Source organism: Palaemon carinicauda, chromosome 33 (assembly GCF_036898095.1).
Source record: "Palaemon carinicauda isolate YSFRI2023 chromosome 33, ASM3689809v2, whole genome shotgun sequence".
Classification (NCBI taxonomy): Eukaryota; Metazoa; Arthropoda; class Malacostraca; order Decapoda; family Palaemonidae; genus Palaemon; species Palaemon carinicauda.
Genome location: NC_090757.1, coordinates 63,860,864 through 63,881,279, shown reverse-complemented (window position 1 = coordinate 63,881,279; position 20,416 = coordinate 63,860,864). Strand labels below are relative to the sequence as shown.

The 20,416-nt window shown below is 36.5% G+C and overlaps 1 protein-coding gene across 2 annotated transcripts in view; it reads left to right on the top strand.

The window, feature by feature from the left end:
- Positions 1-20,416, top strand: part of LOC137625973 (protein FAM98A) — a 182,805-nt gene that overhangs the window by 148,205 nt on the left and 14,184 nt on the right. The window contains exon 8 of one of the 2 annotated variants that reach the window (XM_068357045.1): positions 11,533-11,574. The exons of the other annotated variant lie outside the window; for it this stretch is intronic. Coding sequence (XP_068213146.1) covers positions 11,533-11,574 — 42 coding nt within the window. The remainder of the gene's footprint in view (positions 1-11,532; positions 11,575-20,416) is intronic. 2 annotated transcript variants of the gene reach the window in all.

Genomic DNA, 20,416 nt, shown 5'->3' with positions numbered 1-20,416 from the left:
TGCAATACTATTTTGAAATTATACAAGGCCCTAGTTTTTACAAAAATTAGTTGTGTGTGAAATAGACTCCTAAGTCACCCCAAGCCAATTATAGATAATAGATTCATTACATCATGCTGGTATTAGATTGTCTACGGGAGCGTTGACGTTGAAGAATTACCTTTAGACCTTTACCGGAAGGCTTCTATTGTTCGGTATCGGTTAAAGTTGCAAAGACTTCCTAATTCTTTAGTCTGTCAGACTGCAAGCCTTGTAAAGCACACATTATACTTTGAATTACACCCAAAATCTCCGTAACCTTATGGTTTTTGGGTAAAACAATTAATATACAGTGTCGATATAATTAGAAGTAAGGTGCTTCCATTTAAGGTATCATCAATGCCTCCATGGAAATTACCAGAGGTATCTTTTTGTAAATATTTTATTGGACTTAAAAAGAATGACTGACTGACTTCAAAGCCAGGTCTCTTTTTATGGAACATGTTACAGAACATAGGGGATCATCTTTTATATATACTGTACTGATGGCACCAAATCCTATGCTGGTATTGGATTTGGTGTTAATAGTAACACTTTTAGTTGTAGAGGTGCACTTGCTCTAATAGCTTCCATTTTTACTGCCCAACTGTATGGTTTACTAACTGCAATTGATAAAATAGCATTTGAGGAGGCAGGTAATTTTACCATGTTTAGTGATGCAAGGGGTATCCTTCAAGCTTTAGAAGTTTTTAATTTCAGTAACCCTTTAGTTTTAAAGATTTTAGAATGACTTTTTATCATTGAACTTAGGTATAACAGTTCAATTTTGCTGGGTTCTGGCATTAGTAGGTGTGTCTGGAAATGAGAAAGCAGATTTTCTGGCAAAAAATTCTGCAGCTAAGTTGCTACTAAGAAGGTATTCCATTTTTTGTGATGAATGTTTACCCAGCATTAATACTTTTGATTTCCAATTATTGGCAACTGCATTGGTGGTAGAGTAGTTGGAAATAAGATCCGAGAAATAACGAATGTTATACTGGTATACCTCGACTTATGTCGTTTCGAGTTAAGTCAGTTACGAATATACGTCGGTTGTCAAAAATAATACATGGAAAAATAAAAATCCAGTTTTGAGTCATTTTGTTTGACTCTCCGTCTGTCTGCCACAAGTATTGAAGTCATAATATCACTGGAATACCGTTAAAAGCACACAAAATATGTTACTTAATTTAGCAAAATTTAAAGTACAGGTATTGCTCGACTTACGACCTATGCGACATACGACTATTCGACTTTACGACCATTTTTTCAGGGTGATGACGTCACAAGTTTATCAGAAATAGGACGAATATTTCCTTGAAAATAATCTATTTTCTTGTATACATATGAACTGATTTATCTTGGTAAATTATTATTTACTTTTATTGTTAATATTCAGTATTTATTTTCAGTTAAAAATACATTAAGAAAAGTTTTAATATCTGTCGAGTTCATATTATGTCTGGTGACGTCACATCACCGGCGGAAAGCTTCCGGGCAATACAGTGATTTCCTTCCAATAGGCTAACGATTATGTTAGTATTTCCATTATCGAAATATTAACCCTGGATAGGTACGCTCCTCGGACACCCCTTTAAGGGTATACTCGGACGCGCGCGACCCCGACGCCAAAAAAAATTCTTGAAAAATCAGTTTTTGCAGTAACCTCCTTTTTTCTTTTGCCAAAAAAAACTTCAATGAATGCTTAAAACAACTGTAAAGATAAATACTACTCATCTGCAGAAAAACTATTTATTATAAATATTTTAAAAAATTAAGTAGAAAAAAAAGACCTTACATAAAAATTCATAAAAAAAAAGTTTATACATATATACACAAATCCTTTTAGGAATTGATTCTTGAATGTTTAGGACACATCTTGATGTATTTTGGATGAAGTCAGACCCATGGAGGTGAAGATCTGAAATGAGAAAAAAAGGGTAACTTTTTTTGGCCAAAAAAATTTGTCCAAATTTCATGAATTTTTTTGGGTACCCAAATGAAATAGGACGTGGGTAATTTTTTTTAGGGAATAAACATATGTTATCCTAAAATAGAAATATGTAAAAAAATCTTCATTATTTTGTAAATTACATTTATATCAGGGGCCATATCTAAAGGTAATTTTTTGAGTACTTAGAAATTTCGTAAAAAAATACATACATTTAATATATAATATGATATTTATGCAGGTAAAAATATACCAAAATATCACAAATTCTATAGGGAACAAGAATATATATAGATAGGGCAACTTACGCTTCGGATATGTCCACAAAATGGCCGCCAACCACACTGACTCAGACTCCCTAATCTGCCACTTGAAATGTAGGAAGGCTATGTCAATTTCAAGGTGTTATTTACTAATCTAATTATTCTTGGATATGCATAAAAATTGTATGGTGGGTTGCTGGATAATTGTCGATTATTTTACGACTATAAAATTAAAATTCTGACCCAAAAAAATTTTTTTGAAGGGAAATAAAATCGAAAAAAAAAAAATGTAAAACAATATAATATTTTAGCTAAAAAAAATTTGATGATATTCAATCAAAAAAGAAGTAAACAAAATTTTCCGACAAATAAACATCTAGAGGAATCATTACTCTGTGATAGTTCCTTAGTACGTAGTAATTTTGAAAGAAATGGGAAAAAACGAAAAAGTGGCAAAAGCAGGAAAATCGAACACATACCTATATATTTGCCATATCTGGCTAAAAATAAAGATAGGCATGGGTAGCCAGATCATCTAGAAACACTTTCCAACACTATAAAAATACAAGTTTTGCGACACTACTTGCCAATTCTTTACGGTAACATGACTAAGCAAAAAAATGCAAAACAAATAAAAAGGGGCACTCGCGGAAAAATGGCCAACATTCTAATATACGGCATTTCAGAAAAAAAAAATTCAGCCACGTACTAGGCAAACCATCAAGGCACATTTTCCGACAAATAAACATCTAAATGAATCATTACTCTGTGATAGTTCCTTAGTACGTAGTAATTTTGAAAGAAATGAGAAAAAACGAAAAAATGGCAATCACCGGAAAATCGAACACATACCTATATATACGCCATATCTGGCTAAAAAAAGATAGGCATGGGTAGCCAGATCATCTAGAAACACTTTCCAACACTATAAAAATATAAGTTTTGCGACACTACTTGCCAATTCCTTACGGTAACAGGACTAAGCAAAAAAATGGAAAAAAAAAAAAGGGGCACTCGCGGAAAAATGGCTAACATTCTAATATACGGCATTTCAGAAAAACAAAAAATTCAGCCACGTGCTAGGCAAACCATCAAGGCACATTTTCCGACAAATAAACATCTAAATGAATCATTACTCTGTGATAGTTCCTTAGTATGTAGTAATTTTGAAAGAAATGGGAAAAAACGAAAAAATGGCAATCACAGGAAAATCGAACACATACCTATATATACGCCATATCTGGCTAAAAAAAAAGATAGGCATGGGTAGCCAGATCATCTAGAAACACTTTCCAACACTATAAAATTATAAGTTTTGCTACACTACTTGCCAATTCCTTACGGTAACATGACTAAGCAAAAAAATGCAAAACAAATAAAAAGGGGCACTCGCGGAAAAATGGCCATTCTAATATACGGCATTTCAGAAAGAAAAAATTTCAGCCACGTGCTAGGCAAACCATCAAGGCACATTTTCCGACAAATAAACATCTAAATGAATCATTACTCTGTGATAGTTCCTTAGTACGTAGTAATTTTGAAAGAAATGGGAAAAAACGAAAAAATGGCAATCACAGGAAAATCGAACACATACCTATATATACGCTATATCTGGCTAAAAAAAAAGATAGGCATGGGTAGCCAGATCATCTAGAAACACTTTCCAACACTATAAAAATATAAGTTTTGCGACACTTCTTGCCAATTCCTTACGGTAACATGACTAAGTAAAAAAATGAAAAACAAATAAAAAGGGGCACTCGCGGAAAAATGGCCAACATTTTATTATACGCATTTCAGAAAAAAAAAATTTCAGCCATGTGCTAGGCAAACCATCAAGGCACATTTTCCGACAAATAAACATCTAAATGAATCATTACTCTGTGATAGTTCCTTAGTACGTAGTAATTTTGAAAGAAATGGGAAGAAACGAAAAAATGGCAATCACAGGAAAATCGAACACATACCTATATATACGCTATATCTGGCTAAAAAATAATAGGCATGGGTAGCCAGATCATCTAGAAACACTTTCCAACACTATAAAAATATAAGTTTTGCGACACTACTTGCCAATTCCTTACGGTAACATGACTAAGCAAAAAAATGCAAAACAAATAAAAAGGGGCACTCGCGGAAAAATGCCCAACATTCTAATATACGGCATCTCAGATAAAAAAAAAGACATGCACGTGTTAGCCCAACCATCAAGGCACACTTTCTAACACATAAACATGAAAAAAAAAATCAATAATATACGGCAATTCCTTACTACGTAGTAAATTTTTACAAATATTGAAAAAAAAAACAAATTGGCAACCGCAGTTAAATACCCAATATACCAATAACTACGTCGTATCTGACAAAAACAAAGTCACGCATGGGTAGCCAGATCATCTAGACACACTTTCCAACACTAAAAAAGCAAAAGTTTTACGACACTATTTGGCAATATCTTACGGAAAAATTACTTGGCATAAAAATGAAAAAAAATGAAAAAGGGGCACTCGCGGTAAAAGGCCCAACATTCTAATATACGGCATCTCAGATAAAAAAAAAGACATGCACGTGTTAGCCCAACCATCAAGGCACACTTTCTAACACATAAACATGAAAAAAAAATCAATAATATACGGCAATTCCTTACTACGTAGTAAATTTTTACAAATATTGAAAAAAAACAGAAATTGGCAACTGCAGTTAAATACCCAATATACCAATAACTACGTCGTATCTGACAAAAACAAAGTCACGCATGGGTAGCCAGATCATCTAGACACACTTTCCAACACTAAAACAGCAAAAGTTTTACGACACTATTTGGCAATATCTTACGGAAAAATGACTTGGCAAAAAAATGAAAAAAAAAATGAAAAAGGGGCACTCGCGGTAAAATGGTCCTCGTGGTGATGAACGACATTTTAACTAAAAAAAAAAATCATGCACATGGTAGCCAAACAATCCACCAAGACTTTCCACAACTGATAACCTATACAAGTTGCACCATTCTACGACAATTTCATAATACGTAATAACTTTGATAATTATGCAAATTACCTTAGAAGGGTAAACTCGGTCGCGCTCGACCCCGATGCGTCTCAGAAATCGGGGAAGGAGTACAGCTACAGCAATGCACATCTGGACACTACTAGAGCGTGTAGGCGAGACACCTACTGCAGGTCGATCACCCAGAAATTCAGTCACGGGGGTGAGTCACGGGAGAAAAACCTCTTTTTTTTTTTTTGACCGCTCGGGGTCGCGGACGACCCACCGTACCGTTCCAGGGTTAAATAACGATACAAAGTATTTTGAGGGTCTGTATCGGTTGTCATGAGTACTACGTAGCGTAAATTTGACTCTACGCTACTTTTTTAATCTCTGATAATGGATCGATGTTTATCTAAAGAAAATATACTATTAGGGCAAATATTTTCTTGAAAATAATATATTTCCTTTTACATTATAAAAATAAAATACTTGTGTTTGTTAAGTTAGTATTTTCTTTTCATTTCTTGTGAGAAACAAAGAAAATGAATTTACATATTTTGCAAGTCATTCTTCGTAGAGTTTACTGTACGTCACGTGTCTTGTGACGTCCTGTATCTGGCGGAAGTGCGCTGAGAAACCGAATGATTTCCTTTCATTGTTACCGAGTAATCTTATTACAGCATTCCCATCATCGAAACACCCAGTAATGATATCAAGTGTTTTAGTGGTCTGTATCATTAGTTATAAGATTAGTACAACTTACCGTAAATTTAAGAAAAAAAGTCTGATGACGTCATATTTCTGGCGGAAGGCGAGAGGCAAATCAAGTGATTTCCTTTCGATGCATTACTATTCCCATAATCAAAACATCGAATAATGATATATAGAATTTTTTAATAATTTTCAAAAAAAATATGAAGATACAATTGAATTAAAAACAAAATACAGAGAGAGAGAGAGAGAGAGCGTATTCCTTTTATAACATATTGGCGCTGATGTAATATGCAGTATGAAGAAATATCGAATGTCAAGAAAATTATATAAATGTGTTATTCGCACTATATATGTGCTCATAATAGTAATACGGCAGCGTGACCTTGAGATCAGCTGATGCCAACCGAAAGTAAATCGAAAGTATTTGTTGATTATTGGTATGCTCAAGAAATTGAAAAATAAAATATAAACTTTCTTTAATAAATCACAATTAAACACAGTAATGTCTAATGAAATACAGTATAAAGGCTTAATATTGAACTAGAATACTGTATGAAGCTTTAAAAATGAACTACCTGTATGCGATTGCGAGAGCGAGCACACACACACACACAGAAAGAGCTACAACGATTTCGCATTATACCTAATGATAAGATGAACTGTATGGAAACTGGTTTCCTGTAACATATTGGCGTTGATGTAATATTTATCATGAAGATATTTCTAATAAGTTAAGAAATGATAAAAAATTATGCCATACGTATGTACGCCATATTTTGATACGGTAGGTAGCGGCACTTTCAGATCAGCTGATCATAACCAAAGGTAAACAAAATTTTCAGTACTCAATTGTAAAATGCTTCCAAAATTGATAAATAGAATACAAAAATGCATTTATAGAGCATATGATATCCTATGAAACAAGAAAATGAAATAATGATAGACAGTAAGAAAATATTGACAAAATATGATCCAGATGATTGCCGAATCATAACGTACCAAAATAAATCTATGGAAACTTCACTTTTCTAGTTCGACATACGGCGAACTCGACTAACGACTCATCTCTCGGTCCCTATCTCGGTCGTAAGTTGGCAACTACCTGTATATAAAATCATTTTAAAATACTTATATTTAACGTAAATGTTCACATAATTAACATAAATATTAGCGAATGAACTATGAAAAACGTGCACGGAAAATACCCAGTTAGAAAATTGCCAGTCGGAAAATTGCTTCATTCACTTATCTGTTTTGTAATTGTGAAAAAAATTCAAGTTGAAATTTTTGTATTTTTTTTTTTTTCCAATTATGAGTTCCATCTCATTCAAAATGCAATATTTTTGTTTTGACTAAACAGTCATTCACTTTTCTGTTTTCTAATTATGGAAATAGGAAATAGTAGTTTTAGTATAAATGAGCATTTCAGGAAATAGAAGGTTTTTAAATAAAAAGCAAAAACTTTATTGATCAATATCAATTTTTGGTATAATAGATAGATTTATAAAACACGTTATTATAATATAATGTAGCAGCTAGAGTAGATATGAATGTGTTGAGGTGGTTTGGCCATGTTAAGAGAATGGAAAATGGCTCTCTGCTAAAGAAGGTGATGAATGTAAGAGTTGATGGGAGAAGTACAAGAGGAAGGCCAAGGTTTGGGTGGATGGATGGAGTGAAGAAAGCTCTGGGTGATAAGAGGATAGATGTGAGAGAGGCAAGAGAGCGTGCTAGAAATAAGAATGAATGGCGAGCGATTGTGACGCAGTTCCGGTAGGCCCTGCTGCTTCCTCCGGTGCCTTGGATGACCGCGGAGGTAGCAGCACTAGGGGATTCAGTGTTATGAAGTTTCATCTGTGGTGGATAATGTGGGAGGGTGAGCTGTGGCACCCCTAGCCGTACCAGCCGAACTCGGTTGAGTCCCTTGTCAGGCTGGGAGGAACGTAGAGAGGAGAGGTCCCCTTTTCTGTTTCATTTGTTTGATGTCGGCTACCCCCCAAAAGTTGGGGGAAGTGCCTTGGTATATGTATGTATGTATGATATAAATAAAGAAAATAAAAAAAAAATGTTCAGAATGAGTGGAGATTATAAGCAATAGATCAAAGAAACTTGATTTTGTCATCTTCATCATATAGCTCAACAGTCTTCTTTATTCTATCATTAATATTTTTGTATTTTTTTTTTAATTATGAGTCCCATCTCCTCGTTCAAAATGCATTAATTTTCTTTTGACTAAAATTTCCTCCTTCAAAAAAGATACATTTCCAAATATTTGGATGACATTGGGCAAAATTTTTGGAAAAAGCATTGTTAAACCCTTCAATGCTGCTGTTGGTCCGTGGCATGCAACTGTCCACTCTGGAATGAACATTCCACATAGTAATTGGGAACAACGGCAATGACCTCCTATTGTTACCCCTTCCTCTCATAACGCCAATGTATGTTCATTCAAAATAAGTTTAGGCTCGAACAAACATTTATAAAACGAAAAGTGGAATTCTTGGAATAAATTATCAGTAACAAAAAGGAAATTGTCTAAAAGAAATATCATGTTTATTAATGGTAGTTTAAGCCTAATAAAAATTTAAAAATTTCCCATTTTATAATGGCAATGTTCTTGCTGGCAATTATCCAATTGGAAATTTTCCCCACTGGCAATTTTCCAACGGACAATTTTCTGGCTGGCAATTTTCCTAGATCCATGAAAACAGCTGTGACTGTTTCTATAATGGTTAGCTATCTTTAAGAGCTTAACAGTGACGTTTTCTATGATAGTTCAACTATCTACCATTTAAAGCATTAACAGCACATAAAATCATATTATTGTGCAATGAATAAGAATGAGATTTTATAAAATCATATAAAAATACATTTTTATGAATAATTTTCTAATATCAAGTGCAAATTAACAGACAACAATAACCTTTTTTATTTATGGTTGTGATCAGCTGATCTCAAGACTATTGCGAATAACGATGAATATTTTTTTAGCTCATTCAATATAAATTACTAATGCAAATGACATCAGCACCAATTTGTTATAGAATATCATAGTTTTCATATATTTCGTGTAGGCCTATAGCTATTAATCATTATTATTAGTTATCATATGAATCTCTCTCTCTCTCTCTCTCTCTCTCTCTCTCTCTCTCTCTCTCTCTCTCTCTCTCTCTCTCTCTCTCTCTCTCTCTCTTTTTTACACCCAACAAATTCAACAGAAATATTTGTTTCCTTAGAAAGTGTCAGGTAAATACTACACATGATATAAACTTTTACTTTGTTCAAATTTGTTTGATCGTAGACTAGGATTAAAACTTTATCCATTTTGTGAGCTGATATGTAGCTTTAGCCGACAGCATAACATATATGTACTGAAAGATGTTTACAATAATCCTGATTTTCGATGTTATCTGAACTTCGTTTAATTTTTTTTTTTTTTTTTTTTTTTTTTTTACTTTTCTATTATCAATTAAAAATGTATTTCAACGACAGCAATTGGCTATATTTTTTATTTATATTTTTTATTAGCTGTTTTCAAGGTCACAATGGTATCATGATTATGCTTATATAAAGTTAACAGTGTATTGTTGATATGATTGATCTCGCTATCGTGTAATTCTTGAAGAAAAGAGGAGCACATTTCAATGAACTCTTGACCAGTTTATTAAAATGCTCATCGAACAGCAACAGACAAATTAGCTGTTGGCGCTGACAATCCGCAGCCGTCTACGTACGTGATGTAAACAAAGATATTGTTGATAAATGTAACAACTAAGTTTATTTTATACTATCAAAATAATTCTAACAATTTAATTTATTTAACCTTAATAATATTTCTATTTTATACTATTTTAGACCAAACCACATTCACAAATAAACATCCTGCAAGTTACTGTAAACATCTACATTTACAAGTGTAGATGTACATTTATTTGTAAAATTAGATTACTTTTTTCGGTACTAACTTAAAAACTAAAATTTTTTTGTTTTTAAGATTAAATAGATTCTTATTAACCATATATTATTCAAATTACATTTATAAGTAAAATACAGAAATGGGAATAATTGTTTGTTGTTTAGCCTAGTGACAAGTAAATTCAGAGACTAGTAAATTCAACACACGTCGTTTTGCAACTTAGTCACCTCTCCTGGAACCAATTACCGACGTAAGGTGAGGTATACCTGTAGCCCCTTGGAAGTATAATATGATGCCCATGAAAGTGGGAGACTACTCTTTGTCGTCTCCCAATTGGTCACACTCAGTTGACACATAAATTTCTGCTTACTGTACATTACCTTTCATATTGTGATGACTGTTTAGTAACTACCCTTGACAGTGAGGCATTTATCGACCGAATGTCCCACATATATTAGTGAGAGAAATAGATATCTGATTGGGGCTCGAGGTGAGGATGGCAGTTTCATCCTTGCCAAGATTCTTGGACATGATGTGTCCTACCATGCTAGTGGTGCTCTTTTTTTTTTTTTTTTTTAGCAGGTCTTCTGAAAGCTATTTACCAATGACATTTTTGCTTTTATTGTATTAATTGAATATTCTTTTAATCTTTATTAACAATAAATAATGTTGCCATTAATGACCGATGCCAGGATGCCAGAAACCTCAAATTAATCAGTGCACCTGTCATATGTTGGTTTACAAAGTTTCTTGTGTATTTCAACTCATATGGCTGGTCATTCATCACATTTTTCTTGTAACTTAATTTTTCTATTTGCTCTTTGGCATATGAATACTGTATGTAGGGAACCATGTGATAGAGGTGTAAGAATACCACCACCGTACATCTTGCGTCTCATAGAAACCCAATTAAAGGACAAATGCTGTGTTGTAGACCTGCTTTTTAGCAAAAGGTTAAGCCCATACCAATAACTGTGAAAACTGCAGCCTTGCAGTTGGACTATTAAGTGAAAGGTTTGGCCCACTGCCAATACCTATGGTTGATGAGTGCAAGGGCATGCAATCATAATAACCCTCTGCCAAATTATAAACCATACCTGATGCTATCTCATCAGGCAACCGACCCCATAATGTAGAGATAACGGTGAGAAAGAATATATGAATATATAGGTTACTGAGCTATTCACTGGCTTCATGGTGAGTCTATTGTGCATAAAGTTATTCTAGAACATTGTTGTTTATTACTTTGCGATGTATTTTTATATTGATCTTCGTAGCTAGATTAAATCCCAAAATATAAACCAATTAGAATTTTGTCAATAAGATTCATGTCCTTTTGTCCATATTTGTTTGGTCTACAGTATATTGCTAAAAAAAAAAATCAGGTCCGTTAACATTTGATTTATAATTTAGGATTTGATGTGGTAGCTATCATTCTTATTATTATTATTATCATTATTATTATTATTATTATTATTATTGTTATTATTATTATTATCATTAATTATTATTATGAGAATAGGCATTTATATTATAATGTTCTTAAGGCAGTTCATAGAGTTGAGTAATATTTTTGAAGCTCTAAATTTTACACTTATGATACATTTAAATTATGAAATCTGAATTCTACTGGAAAGGATTTTCAAGTTCCAAGATTCATTGTCATCTTTCTTACAAAACAGGAGGGCGTGGTGGTGGTGGTGGTGGTAGTCATGATCACCAAGGTTTGTCTCTTTCACTTTTGTTATAGTTAGGTTGCTATATCCCAACACCTAATCATGCTGCTTTATACTTTTGCCATTTGTGTCAACTGCAGTATATGCAGGATTGATATTCAATGGGACGTGTTGGTACGCAATTATTTATTTAATGGGATGTATTTGATACATAGCGATTTATTGTGATATGGGAAACTCACCAAGAATGTTATTTTATCTTGAATAACAGGAGGTCGAGGTGGTGGTCATGAACACCAAGGTTGGTAAATTGGGATGATTTGTTTTGTAATAGTTCTGTATGTGAATCTTTATGCCTGAAGATATTTATTTAATCTTTATTTATGTTGATTATTTTTTTGTTTTTATCTTGCCATTTTTATTATCATGGTTTATCGAAGTGTAGGAATTGCACTAAGCATGTCATCTTATCTTGATGTAACAGGTCGTGGTGGGGGTGGTCAAGAATACCAAGGTTGGTTAAGATGGCATTAATTTGGTCCTGTTATAGCTCTCTATATAACTCTCAATATTCAATGATTTTTTCCCCTTTCTGTTGACTATTTTCATGTTGGATATCAAGTTACATGTTGATATGAGACAAAAATTGAAGTACTGTATTTAGTAGAGGAACGATAATCTGGAAAGTTTTGTTTCACCAAGTTTTATTTCACACAAAAAACAGGAGGTCGTGGTGGTGGTAGTGGTGGTCATGAACAACAAGGTCTGTCTAATCATGGCTTTGCTTTATTAGTTTTCCCTCCTTATAACTGATGCTAACCATATGTGTCTTCTTTTTACTAATCTTATATTGCCCATTACTGAAGGATGGTTTTTATGGAGTGCATCATCATCTGCTTTTTTCATTTAAGTTCTCTTCTACTTTTCTTTATTCCTGTGTTTATTTCAGATACATTTTTAGAAGTTTGCTTATAGTTGAATTTAGAAATCCCATATTTTGTTGCAAATAACTTAGGAAAAGATTATTCATATAATAATTTTTGGTTTGATTGGGATATAATTACACTTGATAAAGAGAATGAACATAGTATTCATTTATATTTTAGCTGCCATTTTAGGTTTTGATGGCAAATTTCAGTGTGTATCAATCGATATGTTTGTGTAATGCAAGGTTTTTACATCTTTAGTTTTTAAATTGACTTTGGTATCAAGTGTAAGTATATTCATTATTGAGATCCATTTTCTTGAACTAACAAGTGTGATCAATTTATTAATTTTTGTTTTCTATTCAGTAGCCTATTATATCTTAAAAAGGGATTTTGACAAAGGAAAAATCTATTTCTGGGCGAGGGACCTGTGTCGCCCAGTGAAATGCTCCTCTTAGCACCATTTCTAAGGTATAAATACTGCTAAATATACCAGAGAAAAAAGTTGCATGGAATGCTTGGAATAAACCCAGGTCGCTCACTCTAATTGAGTGTCGGTATAGTAACTGCGGCGTGTTAGAACCGCGACCAGAGGTCCCTCACCAGTTAGTCCTCTTCTTCCTCAATATCCCCCGATACTACGAAGTGCCGTTCTACATCCGACTACTGCCCTCTACTACGACTACCCTCCCCCCACCCCTACCCCTTCCCACGCTTCTTCCCTCATTCCTACTAGCACCCCAAGCTTGGACCAGCCTAGGGTGAGGGAAAAAAGGGGGGTGGGTTCACCGGGCGACACAGGTCCCTCGCCCAGAAACAGATTTTTCCTTCGTCAAAATCCCTTTTCTGGGCTCGACCTGTGTCGCTCTGTGAAATAATAAGAGAGAATTAGTCCTAACGCTTGGGAACACACACAAAGGTAAGGAACTGAAATAAAATAAAACATTGAATTAAGAGAGTTTAATAACAAATCTTAAACTACTAATCTCTTAAAGTACAATATTCAGTCAGAGACCCAAAATTAAAAGTTAAAAATTTTTTGGGAAAACTCTTATCAAACAAAGATCATGAGATGTTCAATTATAACAAGAAAAAACATAAATGAATTATATACATCATAACCATGGGGTAGGGTGGTAACCAAATGAATGACAAAGGTACGGTAGGGAGAGTAGGCAAGGCAAGTGACGGCCTGCTCCTTATAAGGAGACAAGGCACTAAAAGAAAAAAAAAGATAAGAAGATAGGACCTAGTTATAATGATTCCGTTATATCTGGAGGAACTACGTTCCCTGCTGCCACTGTTGCAAACTTAAGGGCCTCCAAAGATTTCAAATAGTGGCATTTGAAGACTTGGTGATTTCCAGTCTGTGTATCTTTTTAATTCTTCAAATTTCATGTGATGGAAATAATTAACTGATGTTGCCACTGCTCGGATATCAAGGGCATGTGGGACTGAAGCAGGATTGGCTTGCTTAATAAAATAAAGAATCTGCTGCCTAATTCATTTCAAGGAAATAGTTCCTCCATGTTCTCAAATAAACAAAGGGCCTGAAGACGTATTAGTAGTTCTATTCAAATAAGCTTTCAGAGTGTTAACAGGACACAAGGAGAGAGCCTGAGAAAGTGGGACAATCTTCCACAGGGTCCATCTATTCTGGGGATCCTCATTCTTTGCTAAGAATCGTCTATCTGGAGAGAGAGAGACCTCACCAGAAGAAAGTCAATGTGATCTGGCTCTCTAGATAACGCCGAGAGTTCAGATATTCTGGCTCCTGAAGCTAAACTTGCCAAGAATAATGTTTTTCTAAGAATCTTTATAAAAGAACATGAGTCATTATCAGTATCAGCCGCCAATTTAAGGACATTTAGAAACCAAGAAACCACGTGTGGACGAGTTGCTGGTTTTAGCCTAGCACAAGCTTTGGGGATAGATGAAAAATACGAATCCATAAGGTCAATATTGAACCCGAACTGAAATATTTTCTTCAAAGCGAACTTAATCGTGGTAATAGTACTGGCCGCTAGTCCCCCTTCAAACAAAGTTCTGAAAAAGGTAACTGCCAGATTGGCAGTCATCGTCTGAACATCCGAGTCTTTCAAAAACTTCGCTAACTTCTTAACAGCAGAATCGTATTGCCGAAGGGTGGAATCCCTCTTGTCCGACTCCAAGAACAATGTGTTAAGAGGATTGATATCAGCATCCTTCTGTGCCGCAAATTTCATGAAGTCCATAAAGTTAGGGCACTCAGAATTCTTGAGGAAGCTGACACATTGCGAGTCTGTACTGTTTGCGTTAGCTTCGGGTTGGGGATCCGCCTAGGACTGAGTCCCAGTTCCACCAAGGGAGGAAACCAGTTGCTTTTTTGGCCAATTGGGAGCCACTAGAGCAATCTGCCCTTTGAAAGTCCTGAGTCTGTCCAGAACTTTCATCAGCATGTTTATAGGAGGAAACAGGTAAATCCCCTGCCAGGTGTTCCAATCGATGGACATGGTGTCCGTGGCATAGGCCAGAGGGTCCAGGTTGGGGGCTATGTAACATTGTAGTTTGTGATTTAATTCGGTGGCTAATAGATCCACTTGAAGATCCGGAACTTACTGGCAAATCCAACGGAATGACTCTTGGTCCAGGGATCATTCCAACTCCAGCAGGGTCGTCCATGAAAGTGCATCGCCGACTACGTTCCTTACGGCCACCAGGTGAACTGCTGACAAATGCCAATGGTTCCTTGTTGCCAATGAAAATATTGCAATCATCACCTGATTTATGTGACCTGATTTGGAACCTCCCCTGTTGATGCAGTGAACTATCACCACGCTGTCTAGAATTAATCTGATATGTTGATTCTTTGACAGAGAGAGCCATTTTAGAGTCAAGAACACTACCATGGCCTCTAGAATATTGATGCGCAACTGACGGAAAGTCACTGACCACAAACCTTGGACCTTTTCGAATCGGGAGTAATCCCCCCAACCGCTTAAGGAGGTGCCCGTATGGACTAGTAATGCCGGCGGAGGGAAATGAAGAGGTACCGACTTTGCCAAGTTCCTGACCTTCGTCCATGGGTGAAGTCTTTTCCTTAGGATAGATGGAATCCGAGAAACCTTGTCTCGACTTTGGTTGTTTGCCCTGGACCTCCAAAATCGGTTGATGTCCTTTAATTTAGCTTTCAGTAGAACGACTGTTACGGAAGCAAATTGGAGTGAACCTAAGATCCGTTCTTGATTTCTCCGAGATATTACTTTGTCCTTGAGAAATCTTTTTGTGTTCTTTGCTATCTCTTTCCTCTTCTTTGGAGGAATCGACAGTTTGTGGGTGATCAGGTTCCAATGTAGACCCAACCACTGGAAGCATGACGCCGGAATCAGGCGGGACTTTTTGAAATTTACTCGGAACCGTAGGTGTTCCAGAAACTTTATTACTTTGTCCGTCGCCTAGCGACACTCCTTGTCGTCATTGGCCCAAATAAGCCAATCATCTAGATAGGCCACCAACTGTATTCCCTGAGTTCTCAGCTCCTGGACCACTGTCTCTGCCAACTTCGTGAATATTCTGGGAGCGATATCGAGACCGAACGGCATCACACTGAAGGTGTATGCCCGTTTGCCTAGTTTGAACCCTAGAAAAGGACAAAAATGTTGCGCTATCGGAACATGATAGTAAGCGTCTGTAAGATCTATAGAGGTGTTGACGGCCTCACGGGGAAGTAAGGTCCGTACCTGCGAGACGGTCAGCATATGGAACTTGTTGCATTGAATGAATGTATTCAAACGAGACAGATCTAAGATGACTCTTCATTTGTCGGAGTCTTATTTTGTCACGCTCCACAGCCATGACATTTCCAGTAAATCCTGGGAAAGAAGAGACAGAAGAAGAAATAGAATACGCCGGACTAAGGAAAGGAATCTTAGACCGGACGCTACCTGCCTCACCTACCACCCTACCTTGACCGGTCGAGTCGACGACCATAGGTTCCACGTCTAAGTTAATAGCAGTGACATCTCCTAAAACATCTTCTCCTAGGACCTCTAAATCTTCAGGGAAGGCTTGGGTTTACTCACGAATCCTGGCGATGATTGGGGCCGCCACATCTAACGCTACCGCCGCCGACATCTTGGCGTTGGGATAGAGGAGGGAGCACATCTCCTCCGCCAAAATATATGGCTGCTTGGCTTTTACGTTCTGGCCAAAGCCACCAACCCAGGTCTTGAGGGTCGCAAGAGAAGCACTCTTGATGGTGGGAGAGATCTGAAAGAGAAATCGCCATTCAGAACGCAAACCATAAAAGGGATTTGCCGAAATATACCGGTATGTACAAAAACTATTTTCTACAACAAAGGAGAAAAGTCTATAACAAATTTGTAACATGTACCAAAATATTCCCAAATAGACAATAAGTAGCAATAGGGGAAAGAATATAGTACATACCGAGTCACTCGTAAGGTCAGAGACCAGAGCGTAACAAATGTCACATCCATCCGGATGCCAGACCAAAAGATCGGCCACCTGGACCGCACACCCGGCATGGGAACGGCAAACCTCATGGCTGCAAGGTTGCTGCAACACAGCAGTGCATGCTGTCTCCTGACAGCGTACCACCTGCAAGATAATTTGGTATATGAGTGTTAAATTAACTTGTGCCAGGAAACCCGGCGAAATACTTATAGAAATTAAAATCCGCCTCGTAGGCTCGGCGGAAAAGCATGCGTGCTTAAGGACTAAATAAAAATATGTGATAGTACCCTATATATATTCCATCCTTCCGTCATGTAATGTTAGTCGATAAAATGTAATCATAAATATTCGAAGCGCTCGGGAACGATGATGGGATTAACCGTGAACCAGTCTGCCAGCCCTCGAGACAGAAATTTAACATGAACTTTAAGCATTCGGAACACCCACCGAAGGGGAAGTGTAAGCAAGGTAAGGGACGAGCGGACCGGGAACAATCCTCGTGAATCCGTAGGCCCCAGGATGCATGATTCGTTACATTAAAAATATACCAAAATGAACTAAAACTTTAATGATAAGACATGAAGGGAGTTTAGAGATAGCAATATAGTGCCGGAATACATGCGTAATTCCAGCGTGAAAAATCAAATGCTATTGTAAATATATTTACCAGTAAACAAGGAGCTCCGTCTAAGCTGGACCAACCATCCATAAAATTTCGTAAACAAATATGGGATAAATAAATAGATCAGAACAAGTAGAATATCTGAATCCGATCAAAGAATCATAGCTACTATTTTATAGATACGATTCTCAAATTATCCCGGCCCTCCCGGAACGGAAGGATAACAAGGATGGAGTACCAGGAAAATGGGGGATGGGGCGAGGTACAAGGCGAGAAGCACACTCAGTCCTGCACGCCTGGTGGCAAACCATGACGAGACGAGGGGAGAGAGCTACCCGCGTCGACACACGGAGTGTATGAGCCAGCCTCCACCTCGGGGAACTTCCCATTTTCTATAAAAACACGTGACCCAAGCCTACCACCCGATGTAGGGAGTGGCAAAAGGCCTATAGGGGGAGAGGGCACCCAAGCAGATTGACTGGCTCGAAATCAGGTGACCAGTGTGGTTGGGGGGGGTGGGACTGCCCTCCAAACACAAAGGAAAGACCCAATGAGGCGGTAGGCATATGGCTTCCCGCGAAAGCACGCAGATAACAATAACAACAGTAATAATGATGTGGCAGACGTGATATACAATTAAATAGGCTATAACGACATACTGAGTAAAAATGGGAGAGGAACTTGGCGTAAAAGTAATGTATAGCCTAACCCTCCAAAATCGGGTAAAATACCGACCTGGTCAGGTAGTCCGTAAATAAAGTAAAAACGTGTTCTGATTCCCTGTAAAATACTCAAAATGAACAAGTTAACTAAGATATAAAATAGATATATCGAAGAGGAAGCTCATGGGGTAGGCTACCGTCCGAAGCCACGTACTGCTCGGTCGGGTAGGCTAACTAACTGACCATCCAAATAGCCTAAATAAATGTCAATAACCATGCTAAAACACTGCATAAGATGTCTAAAAACAACCAAATGAGACCACAATTAGTATGAGGAACTAATTAAAAGTCACACATAACAAAGAGATCAGGAGGTAACGACACCAAAATGGCCGCCAATATACCCGTAAGGGAAGGCTTCATACAAAGCGGCTGAGACTAAAAGCAACAAGATTATAAAATTAACGTGTGTCGCTACCTAGAATTATCAAAACAGACAATTATAATACTCAACTTGGGAGCAGGGATCTCCAAAATATCTGACATCTTCAAAAACACTGAAACACAAAGCTATGAAAACAACACTTCTGAATCTCACTGGTGCTAGAAAGGAATGAGGGAAGAAGCATATGAAGGGGTAGGGGGGGGAGGGTAGTCGTAGTAGAGGGCAGTAGAACGGCACCTCGTAGTATCGGGGGATATTGAGGAAGGAGAGGACTAACTGGTGAGGGACCTCTGGTCGGGGTTCTAACATGCCCCAGTTACTATACCGACACTCAATTAGAGTGAGCGACCTGGGTTTATTCCAAGCATTCCATGCAACTTTTTTCTCTGGTACTGTATATTTGGCAGTATTTATACCTTAGAAATGGTGCTAAGAGGAGGAACATTTCACAGAGCGACACAGGTCGAGCCCAGAAATACAATTATAGTTTCCATTCAGCTATTAATTATTTCCTTAATAGAAATTTTATTGCATTCTGTTTTTACTATATTATAGCTTGTCTAACTTTCTGAATATATTTCACCTTGATTATTAGGTCAAGGAATATCATAAGCATCTTGGTTTGTGCTTTGATTTGATTGGAGGTAATGCCAACAGGAGACTGTGGCCCCTAGTACCTCCGTTCATGCATCTTTTCGTCTATATCTCTGTCCTACCTCTTACTTTTTATATAAAACCCTAAAGTTGTACTATGGAGAAGAACTGTTTCCCGGGTCCCCAGATCTGTCCATATGGCCTAGAATTGTAAAACTATTTTCGTTGATTTTGAAACATTCGTTGAAGACTCAACTAGTACATCTTCAAGCGTGGAAAGTATAGGGGTTATTTACTGCTACAAGTGATTATCCTTTATATTTTTACATGTGAACTATGCATGATCCCAGTGCAGATGTGAATGTAATGATTATTATTGACCATTTTGGCTTTGTAGTATGTGAAAACTATTTTCGTAATTTGTTACTGTATAGTTTTGGATTGAAGTAATTAATGACTACAATTTGGTATACAGTTTAAATGTAAACATAAGTAACATTGCTTTCATTGACAACTTGGTATGAGATGTCCTATATAGATTAACAAAAGCAGGAGTTTATACTTTATGCTAAAGTATAAACAGTTGCCCCCTAAATAAATGAGTACGGTAGTACTTTGGGATACAAAATTAATTCGTTCCTGAGTGGGGTTCATATAATTTTTTTTTTTTATAATGAGGGCAGATTTTGTTGTAAGTTGCCTAATTAGTTCCAAGCCCTACAAAAACACCACATTAAATTTTATAATCAATGAAATACAGCCAAATGCATTTGAATCATTTAATATACCTAACCCAACTGGTAATACCTGTAAATGAAGTACAGTATTGCCTCACAATACGAAATCAATTAGTTCTCTAGTGGCTTTCGTATCATGATTTATTCGTATAATGAGGGCAGTTTTACTCGTAAATCACCTAATTTTTTTCAAGCCCTACATTAACACCACCCTAAATTTTATAATAAAGCTAAAACCACAATGAAATACAACAAATACAGTTGAATCATTCAATATGCTTAACCTAACTGTTAGTACCTGTACAGATGGCTGTCATCTTCACGTTAGTGAGGTTACAGACACAGCCGAGAAAAGAGGATTTTCGCAAATAAATGCTGAACTAGTGTGGACTAACTCTAAACCTAAAATGTAACTGCCCCTTGCCAGAAGCGGGTGCGCGAGCTGATGA